At 41.9% G+C, this 10,992-nt stretch overlaps 1 protein-coding gene across 1 annotated transcript; it reads right to left on the bottom strand.

Moving 5' to 3' along the window:
- Nucleotides 1–216: 216 nt before the first annotated feature.
- Nucleotides 217–10,101, bottom strand: LDHB (lactate dehydrogenase B). The gene is made up of 8 exons (XM_031597153.2): nucleotides 9,942–10,101; nucleotides 9,538–9,669; nucleotides 6,410–6,527; nucleotides 5,837–6,010; nucleotides 3,324–3,497; nucleotides 1,944–2,061; nucleotides 1,350–1,473; nucleotides 217–565 (listed from the first exon to the last, which is right to left on the bottom strand). Exons 2-8 carry the CDS (start codon nucleotides 9,661–9,663, stop codon nucleotides 398–400), a joined length of 1,002 nt encoding a protein of 333 aa, XP_031453013.1. The 5' UTR covers nucleotides 9,664–9,669; nucleotides 9,942–10,101; the 3' UTR covers nucleotides 217–397.
- Between the last annotated feature and the right edge of the window lie 891 nt (nucleotides 10,102–10,992).

Here is a 10,992-nt window from a genome sequence, read left to right as displayed (position 1 = left end):
GCATCTGGATTTCAAGTTATCTACTGCTACAGAAATTACTTCCAATAAAATTGTATTATTGCAGTCCCTCCACAGGTAATTACTACATTTTTGCTAACCTTATGTTAGAAAATACATGTGTCTACACTGTCATGTAACAGGTGGCAGATATTAACGGTGAACACTACAGTCAGAATAAGCTGTAAATACCAGAAATAAGTCACTAGGACACCAAAACACGCCTTAAAGTTGCTTTATTTGTTCATAAGGTCTGTGCGTTACAGCAAGCTTACGTTTAGCTACTGTGGACAAAAGCTCAGTCTGGAAGAGCATTAATGTTAACCATAGAGATGTATAGCAAGTAAAGAGCCCACATTTGTACACGCTGTTTTTCTACTGCTGCAATCTAAAACGTGAATTACAGATCTTTAAGATCTTTCTGGATGCTCCACAGTGTGTCTGCACTCTTCTTCAGCTGAGCCACTTCATCATCCTTCAGCTTTTGGTTGATGACACTTGTCAGTCCAGAGGCACTCAGGACACAAGGCAGGCTCAGGAAGACATCGTTCTCAATGCCATACATGCCCTGTCACAAACAAAAGAGTATTACATCACTAATGGAAATCCATAACTCCAAAGCTGCTTTTAATTTATACAGCAGGAAGCCTTCTGACATCAGATCTTAGGACTACCAGTCTGCAGCCTGCAGAAAGTTTTCAGTCTGTATATTTGAAAATAAAAGAGTTGGTTTAAAGCAAACGGCAATAATAAAATTGATTATTTCATAAATCTTAACTCCAAAAGTCTCCTGTTTATATTGAACAAGTAGGCTGACAAAAACTGTAGGATTAGAGCAGGTAGAAGTGGCAGGTCTCTTTTCGGACTATAGGGGGAGCTGTAAAAATCAGCGGGCTCAGAGCCCATGGTCCACAAGATGTTATTCAGCTGGCACAGACTAGATACAGATAAATAGATAAACATGCACTCCGCTCCAGCACATTAGCTAGGAGTGTTTCATGGAAACACATTTGGGCTTCCACAAAGTTATACAGCCTCTTTTAATGAAGCTGTATGCCATACGTGGCAAATTTCACACAAGGGTAATACAATGCTGGGCAGTACAGTATTTGAATACCCTTCTTACAAGTACAGAGCAGAGAACTAAGAAGTCAGGAGATAAAATTACAACAGGATGTTCCCTTTGTAGCACCTGAAATTCAGCATAGGTTCTTAAAAAAAAAAAAAAACAACACAAAGCTTCCTTTGTTCACCGCCTTGCTAACTGACACTGTTCAGTTTTTCCATAAAAAAAAAAAAAAAAAAAAAAAAAAAAACTCTGCTGGAGCATCCAATACACCAACATTTCTTACCTTTACCAGTGTTGACACAGAATGAACTCGGCACAAGTTCTTCAGCATTGTCTCACAGAGCTCAGCAACGCTAAGGCCAATGGCCCAGTTTGTATACCCCTTGAGTTTGATTACTTCATAGGCACTAAGGAAACATTGAAATACACTAGCATTAGTTAAAGAGCATTCAAAGTATAATGAAGACAAAGTCTTAGATAAGCAAATATTCCCTATCTACAAAAAAACAAAACACACTCCTATGACACACTGCAACTTTTAGAACTACAAAAGCCAGAGGAAAAAAAAAAATAAATCACACATTCCAGCATAAGAGCATACAGTATAGAGCGTATGTTAACCTAAATGTATAACAATAAAACCCTATTGTTCTCTCAGCATTAGCTGAAAAAAGAAAAATGCTCCCCCATATGAACGATTGTCATAGTGAAAAATAGAAAGCCATGTACAAGTAACAAATTCTCTATTCAAATCAGTAGAACAATATTTAAATTGTCATTCTGAATACACGAAAGCTGAGATAGAAAGGAGATGCAGCATGCAGAAAAGCCATCTCCATTATTACATGCATCCATATTATTCCTGAACTCACTGTACCTTTCAACAACCTGCTTGTGGACTTCCTTCCAGTTCTCACTGTCTTTGTCAGTTCCCATGGCAGGATTCAGCTCCTGGAGAGAAACACCTGCCACATTAACTCCGCTCCAAACAGCCACTGCAACAGAAAGAGACGGTAAGCTCCACAGCACTTAGCAATTCCACCTGCTCCTGGTCTAGCTAGGATATACATGAAGCAAAACAATAGCAGCCAGAGCCACAATAACGTCTGAGGCAGGTTTTGTCTTCATTTAACCAGAATTAATTCTGAGAACCCTGGGTGTCAGAATATACTGAGAATACTTCAGTACTGACACTGAAATTCACCTCTACACATGAACAGAGGAACTTTCAGTCCTTCAAAGGTTTAGAGAGCTATTTTTCCAAGTCAGAAACCCCAAATTCCTGTAAACAGACATATCTGAGTTATTTATTCAGCTTTTTAGAACAAGTTTTACTGAAGAACTGCTGAATGTACATTTGCTGCTCTGCTGATCAGTATGAGTATTGGCCTCCAAGAATTGTACTCTATTTCCCTGAATACTTAGAATACCAAGAAAGGAATTTGTCAATCTCCTTTCATATCAAAAGCTTACAGATTCATTCCCTGCTTCTGCAAATTCACTAGGAATTTTCCTAGATACTTCAAAGCAAAAATAAATGAAACAGTGAAGCAGAATAACCTCTCCTACTGCTTCAGTTAGTACTGTAGTTGATGAGACGCTACTTTGATCAGATACAGTGTGACACTGTGAAATGTGGATCTCTTAAAAAGCACACAGCAGTAAAATTCAAAGCAGTACCAGCATCCATACAGCTGTTCTGCTGCATCCTTTCAGACTTTAAATAAACATAAAAGCTGAATAAATTTTAAACTGTGAAATTAAGGAAGCTTCTCTTGAAGCTTCTACTGGAATAGCATGGAGGAAATTCACAAAATAAAGGGATTTTTATTACTTCAATCTTCTAGATTATTTGCAACAATCTCATTTACTGACATAGTAATACTAATACAGCTTTCAGTGGAAAGCCTTGCTACAGACAATATAGATGATGGAAATCCAAAAACTACAAGTGAAGGAAGAGAACGGGGGTTCTTAGGATTCATAAAAAAAAAAAAAAAGGCCTTTGCAGGTCAGGATTTAATTATACAGCCACGATGATGTTAACCAAAAAAAAAAAAAAAGGAAAAAAACGGTAGGAGGATTTCCTGGACTTAATTGTCTCAACTCAACTATAAAGACAACAAAGTGCTGCTAGCCACTCAAGCCCAGCTGTATCTGTTCGTTCAGGAGTTTTAACACATGCAGCTTCAACCTCTAGTACTGTATTGTTTAATTAAAAACAAAACAAAACAAAAACTTCCATAGTGCTCCTTACCACTAGAATCACCATGTTCTCCTAAAATCCAGCCATGGCAGCTGGTTGGGTGGATATCAAGCCTCTCAGCCATCAGGTAGCGGAATCTAGCTGTGTCTAGATTGCAGCCACTTCCAATCACACGGTGCTTTGGCAGGCCACTCAGCTTCCATGTGACATAGGTTAATATATCCACTAAAAAAGAACAACATGCATAGTAAGTTAAACCATTCACATACACCAGAAATAACACACCAAGTATTTGCTGCAAGTGGTAGGGCTCTCACGCAGACTCAAAACATAAGTGAACTCACTGGTCACTGTATTTTAGGTCTATTTATTCACAGGACTAAGGTGAATAAACTACTGGAAGTTCAGGACCCGTCTAGCTACCTTTCAGAAAAACCAAAGAAGGTCTTTAGAAATTAGTATTCTGCCAGCTACAGTTAAACCCCTTCAAAGCATCCAGAACTGGGACTGAAATTTTTCTCTGGCTAAAACAGTCAAGCAATATCCTGAAGTAACAGAACGTTCCACTTTTTCCACAAGAAGCAACAAAACAACTTACAGTGGAAAAAAAAAGAATCTTTACATGCATATACACTATTGTTACTCCAGGTTCACTTCTTGAATGCATCTGTTCATTAAACAGTTTCTGCAGTGGTTACTTCTGTAGCATGGAAAGCTAAATGAACTCTATGTTTTGGCCGCATGTGGCTCTAAAAATAGATTTAGACAAAAAACAAGCCAATTAAGGCTGGGGCAGGCTGAAGGAAAACTCAAATCCATAGCTCCAAGCAAGAATAATAATCAGGCAACAACACTGAATACTGACTCCAAAAGCCTCAAAGGAAAACTGGATCTCCAGAGGAAATGTATTTATATACAGATCACTTGTTTGGGCAACAAAAGCACGCAGTCTCAGTGCAGTTTGCACTTTTATGTTATAAGAGGCATTCCCATTAGGCACTGCCTCACTATAGCCACAACTGGTGCTGCTCCTCCCAGGGCCACAGGAATCTATGGGTAGATTATAGAGTACTGGTCTCTCTAACAGCTATATTCCCCCTGGACACATCCAAACTCTGTGGTACAGTTTTATCTCACTGCTTGCAAACAATATGGTGGGGTTTGTTTGTTTGTTTGTTTTAAACACAGGAGAGAATGTGGGCAGTGCTATCTGAGTTAAAGCCCAGACAGCTCCAGGCAAGTCAAACCAGGAAGGACATAAAGGTCACACCAGCACACAGCTAGACATGCCTGATACCCTGGCATCCCTGAAGTCCTTTCTGAAGCTTACAATAGCTGCACTATGTAAAACTAGTGAACATGATTCCGAGTGGAAAAAAAAAAAAAAGCAAAGTAATTCTGGAAAAAGCAACATGCCCAGTTGTCTCACACAGCTGCTCTACTGGAAAGGAGTCTGTAGTTTGAATTCAGCCTTGCTAGAACAAGAACAATTTGATCTGTGATTTCAATTTTAGATAAGTTTGAAATTGCCATGTTATTGTACTTGCACAAAAGTCACTTGCTCAGTATACCAGTACTCAATAGTACAATTTGTACGCTACCTAATTACTCAGACAGCAGCTGACTTACTAGTTTTACATGCATTGTTTTAACTGCTAAGGGGCTTTAAAAGCAGCGTCACTTCATTGCCAGGGCTCTGTAGCAGCTGCTTTACTCTGGTGCAAAATCAAAGAAAAACCACCCCACAGAGACTTCCTACAAAGTATACCGGAGTTTATACCCTTTCCTCTTACCATGAGCCTCAGCATGCAAATATTATTTCCTGAATATATGGCTACAGCTAAATTAATACTTACTTCAATGTTACTACAGCTGTTTAACAAGCATGGTTGATATCTTAAAGGGCAGATCCTCCATTCTGAAGAATGGCCATATCCAGTCTTATCCTATCCCTTGATAGGACAAGGGAGGATGGCTTTAAACTAAGACAGGGAAGTTTAGGTTAGATATTAGGAGGAAGTTTTTCACCCAGAGGGTGGTGACACACTGGAACAGGTTGCCCAAGGAGGTTGTGGATGCCCCATCCCTGGAGGCATTCAAGGCCAGGCTGGATGTGGCTCTGGGCAGCCTGCTCTGGTGGTTGGAGACCCTGCACATAGCAGGGGGGCTGAAACTAGATGATCATTGTGGTCCTTTTCAACCCAAGCCATTTTATGACAAGCCCCAGTCAAGAAGTTTGATTTACACGCTACTTACAAGCGAGTATCTCCCAATCATTCAAACCTTTTGAACTAGAAATTTAAAGCTACTTCCTGCTTAAGCCAAAGTAGGTAAGAATTCAAGTATTCATAATTAGAAATGCTTTAAAATACAAATCTTGAAGAGTCCTGAATAAATAATATCAACTTCCTAGAGCTCTTATATTTTTACTATTAGCAACTATACAGCAGATGCCCAAATAAAGATAAGAAATTTCATATTGGAAATTATATTTGAGAAGATTAATGAAGCATCACTAATACTCTAAAACCAGAAAACATAGGTGTTCTAGGGATCTGCTCTACCTGGGTTGGAAACCACAAGGATGGTGCAATTGGGGCTGTATTTCACAATCTGAGGAACAATGAATTTGAAGACGTTCACATTTCTCTGAACCAGGTTGAGACGACTCTCCCCCTCTTGCTGACGAACACCTGCAGTTACTACCACAATCTTGGAGTTGGCTGTGACAGCATAATCTACAACCATGCATAGAGACAAAGACCATTAAATATGTTTATCAGCAATTCCAACAGCATCATTTTCATACAGTTATTCCAAGTAGCCATCGTACTGTATCAACATTCAAGCCCAGATGTAATACACCATTCTGATGTATCAGCACACAAACCTCTATTACATTCAACTCCCCCCTCCAAATCTCATTTCTACCATCTGTACAGTAAGAATAGTAAAGCAACCATTAAGAGATATAAGAAAGCTTAAATTAAGGCCACTCCCTATTGGGATTATGAGAGACTAAAATCTCACCCCAATTTGTTAATTTAAATTTTTTGATGCCAAACCCTGAGAGTTCTGATTACATGAGCAATACAATTAAGCTTACAGAATATTGTTATAAAGAAGCTGAAGTTCACCTTTGTCTGCCACAATCTTATGAGTCTGAAGGAACAAGCTCCCATGCTGTAGATCCATCATTTCTCCTTTTAGTTTGTCTTCCAAAACATCAACCAAAGCAAGCTCATCACAAAGACCCTGAAGAAATAATTAAATGTAAGGAAGTTAATACATTATTAGCTGTTAACTCACATTTAAAAGTTGCTTCTTAAACTATATTACCTTTTAGATGAACACGTTACATCTGAAAGCAACTGTTCTGCAAAGGCTAACCTGGACAAAACTATCTTGGTGCTACTGTGAGATGCAGCAGAACAGAGCCACAGGCTGCTTCAGCACCAGCCAGCCTTGTTCAGATCTTCTGAAAAAGTTATCCCATCATTCTGTGGGGAATGTGAGTGCACAGCTACCCCTCTACTATTATGCATTTGATGCTTTTTTTTTTTTCCTTTTTCTTTCTTTTTTTTCTTTCTTTTTTTTTTTTTTTTTTTATAAAGGGAAAGACATGCTGCATCTTTCAGAATTCTAACAAGCCCTCTAAACTCATTCACTCAGAAAAAAAATTAGAGCTGTTACAATGTATTGCTTTGCAAAACAGATTTAAACATATATGCTTGTTGTCATATATGCTAAGTTGAGAGATATCATTATATGGTCTCAAAATAGGAAGATGATGAAACATGGATGCAAGATGCTCTTGCTTTAAAACAGAGCACTACCATCTTCTGATGGAAGTGTTAACCACCCTTGTAAATTCGACTATAATTTAAAGTTTCATCGTTCATTAGGTTACATTGAAAACCAAATTAGTAGCTGTTTTCCCTAGGTACCTATATCTGACAGCACCCATTAGGCCACTTCTATGCGACTGAAAGCATTATCTTAAAGCTTCTCTTTAGTTTTATATGAAAGGATAACACTCATTTCACATGGAAATATTGGTATCAACTAAGCTACTTTAAACACAGCACAATATGCACTGTTTTCATTTGGAAAAATCATTTAACAGCAAACATGTTTAAGTTTTTCACTTCAGATGTAAAAAAAAAAAAAATTGCACCGGTCTGTTGCTTTTGTGGCAAACTGCTTATGTTCAGAACAGTTAATCAGTCCCTGGAGGAAAACTTCAGGAGTGCATACTCAGCACTAATTTTACTCTGCAGACTAACAGCAAACTAAAAATCTCACTTGTTTAGACATTAAAAAAATCCTAATAGAAAACACTAGTGTTAAGCTAAGAAGTTACTGAAATTGGAATCTGAAACCAGCGTGTGTACAGAGATGTGATTTATATATACAGCATAACGATGTGGGCCTGAGTCCAGACCTTGCACCAAACATTCACCAGACTCTGCAGGTGAAGGAACCAGTTCCCACTGAACCACGGGAATACCCGGAATCACTCCAAGAACTGATTTCATGAATTTGCATCAGTGTTGCCTAGAGAAAAATTCAGCCTGCCATTAGCACACACAGGAATGAAGTCTGCACAATCACCATCAAAAGCAGCTTAAAATATTCCCCTTAAAAATGAGCTGCCTTGAGACTGAAGAACTTTCCATTCCCAGAACAGTACAGTAACATCAGTAACTTGTTTCTGACAGCTAAAAATAACTGATGTGGAACTGTAGCGTCACTGAAACAATGTATGAAATAGCACAAGTATAAAGTAAACTTAGTGTTAGCATTAGGATCCAAAGGTATCCGAATGTAACGTGTAGGAAATCAGGCACAAAGTTTTATACCACAGTTTAACAAGAAGCAGAAGGCATTTCAGGCAGCCAACCATCTTGCAGAAGTCAAAGCTGCATCTGATTTAGTGACAAGGATCAAGTGCTTTTGCTGTTAAGGTGGTTTACACTGCAATTTACACATATGAGAAAATGAGAAGAGCAGAACTGTGAGGAAATTCACTCCATTATGTCATATTTCGAGACTGAAAGATTAAGTCCAATTTTCACCCTCGGTTTGGAACAAATATTTTAGTAACGTAGTAAAAACTACATTTCTGTACACAAGATGATTCTGCTTAGAGCAGCATATTAAACACAAATGCAGGATTGTAATGAAGCTTGCAGTCATTTCACCTGGCTTCTATTCTGCCACCCTTGAAGGCAGTAATTTGTGAATGGTCTTCCCCTCCATCAATTACGTTTCAGTTTCGTATACTTGTTTAAAAAAAAGTTACCTCCACATCAGTACCTGCCTCACAGTAACCTTTACTTACCATTATTCTTTCTTGCTGGCAACGTTTAAGTATCAGCAAGTGAAAGTTCTTCAACATTTTTTCCCCACAAATAAAATTGGTGCTTTAACACACACATCCTCGAGGTGCTACAGGATGGACTGTCCCCAACGAAATGACAGCTGTTTTAGCTGTATATGCCAGATTCTCGATGCCAACCCTGTGAGCTACTTGACATAAGATCTGCCATTTCCCAAGGGAGTTGGGCACATCTGCTTGTCTTCTTGGGAAGAAAATGAAGACCTGTGGCTCCCACTTGTCTTTTCAAAAAGGCAGCAATAAATCAGATTTAATTCATTCACCACATTCCCTAAAAGCAAAAGGCGAAGATCCTCTTACACATTTAGCCCTTGCTTTGTTCAAAGACAGCGGCTTGAGATTTGCCAAAAAGAAAAGAAAAAAAAAAATGCAGGGCAACCTCCAGTTAGAGCCCTGATTTTTAGTTTCTTACACAGCTCTGGGCACGGCAGTTATGCAATCAGACAAGAGCAGCTTAAATCAAGCAGCCCTTGGAAGGCACCAGTAATCGTTTCCAGTACCTTCAGAGATGAGAAGTACGAGAACAAAAATCACGAAGTTATGGTTCTGTTTCCTACCCCATCCTTCTGATCTCTGGTTTGCCCGCATTCTTTGTGGGCAAAAGAGCTCTGCTGGGCAGACTCCAGCTGTGTTATAGAAAACTCTTAATCAATTCCAAAAAAAGAAAGAAAAAAAAAAAGAAAAAGAAAAAAAAGAGCTTGGGAATGGCCTCAGCGCATTTTCGCAACGAAATAACTCTCTAGGACCAGCTGATAGGACAGGAAGCGAAGGTGACCCCCGCATCCATCCCGACCCTTCCCCCCCCCCCGCCGCCCCACCACGTGCTCAAGCACGAGGAGCCGCCGCGCCGCCCCGCGGCCGTACCTTGCCGAGGATGCTGATGGCACACGCCATCCCCACTTGCCCGACCCCCACCACGGTGATCTTGTTGTTAGGGACCGCGCTGCCCGCGGCCACGGGGGTAATCAGCTTCTCCTTCAGGGTCGCCATAACGTCCTACGAGAAAGGATCGGAGGAGGCTCGGTTTAAAGGGGCCGCATTCCAACGCCCGCCCGCTCGCCCCGCACATTATCGCTCACTCCGCGCCCGTTCCCCGCGGGGCTGGGGGCTGCTGCGGCAGCGCGGAACGCAGCGCCTTCCCACCAGGGCAGCCCAGAGCCCCCCCGGACCACGAGGACCCCAACCGCCCACCCACAGGGGTGAGGGGAACCGAGCCGCCGCCAACACCTCCCCCGCTGCAGAGAGAACCTCGCTTTCCCGCTACCCACCGGTTCGGTGCGGAGAAAGGAGAAACGGGAACAGCGCTGCGACACCGGCGGGGCTCGGGCAATCTGCGCTCTGCAGCGGAAGGGGCGGGATGGGCTGAGTGGAGGAGCCCCTCACCGCGCCCTTGGGGCGGGCACAGCGTCAATGGGAGGCGGCGGCCGCCGTGTTCAATCCGCGTTGAGGACGAAGGCTCGACTGCGACGCCGGTCCGCCCTCCTCTTCCTCTTCCTCTTCCTCCTCCTCCTGCTCCCCCCCGTCCCCCACGTCCTTTGCAAGAACGTGTCGCAGTCGGGATGGAGGCCCTTCTGGTGTGGCTGCTGGGGGTCCCTGAAGCGAGGGCTAACCTCAGAAAAGGGTTATTGCAACGAAAAGTTAGTGCAGTGAGGGTTATTGCAACGTGGGCCCACAGCAGCCAGGCATTGTTTGCAGGATAAGGAGAGCAGGAAACCGGTCAGTACGGCCTGTAGCATCACTATGCCGTGCAGCTGCGTAGCAGCCTCACAAAAAGAGGAGAACACTATCTCCTCTCCTTTCTCCTCCACCCCCCCTCCACCTCTCCTCTTTCTTCTTCCTTCCTCCTTCTGATTTTGTTGGCTACCAGCCCAAGGGTGCCTGCAGCAAAGCCGGGAGCAGTGCAGTGCAGTACTGGATCCCAGGGAGCACAGTGTTGACAGTGCTTTAGGCACCCAGGTTGCAAGATGGCTGTCATCCTGCTTCTGGCTTTTCACATGTAAACGGTAGAATCAGACCTATAGAATGGTTTGGGCTGAAAGAGACTTTAAAGATCATCCAGTTCCAACCCTGTGCTGCAGGCAGGGCTGCCACCCACCAGATCAGGCTGCCCAGGGCTCCATCCAACCTGGCACTGAACACCTCCAGGGATGAGGCATCCACAGCTTCCCTGGGTAGTCTGTTCAGTGCCTCACTGCCCTTCTAGTACAGAATTTCTTCCTAACATCTAACCTAAATCACCTATCTTTTATTTTAAAGCCATTCCCCTTTATCTGATCACAATTAGACTTTAAAATGTCACTCCCCCTCCTGCTTGTAGCT

Source organism: Phasianus colchicus, chromosome 1, assembly GCF_987193195.1.
Source record: "Phasianus colchicus chromosome 1, bPhaCol1.hap1.1, whole genome shotgun sequence".
NCBI lineage: Eukaryota > Metazoa > Chordata > Aves > Galliformes > Phasianidae > Phasianus > Phasianus colchicus.
Note: the sequence above shows the minus strand (reverse complement) of the source record. Positions and strands in the feature narration are given on the sequence as shown.

What these genes read in the sequence shown, in the direction of transcription:
- LDHB (XM_031597153.2), bottom strand. Translation starts at nt 9,663, where the DNA reads ATGGCGACCCTGAAGGAGAAGCTGATTACCCCCGTGGCCGCGGGCAGC. An exon ending in CCATCAGCATCCTCGGCAAG is followed by an intron (nt 6,528 to 9,537) that starts GTACGGCCGCGG and finishes TTATTTCTTCAG; the next exon opens with GGTCTTTGTGATGAGCTTGC. An exon ending in CCTTGTGGTTTCCAACCCAG is followed by an intron (nt 3,498 to 5,836) that starts GTAGAGCAGATC and finishes GTTCTTTTTTAG; the next exon opens with TGGATATATTAACCTATGTC.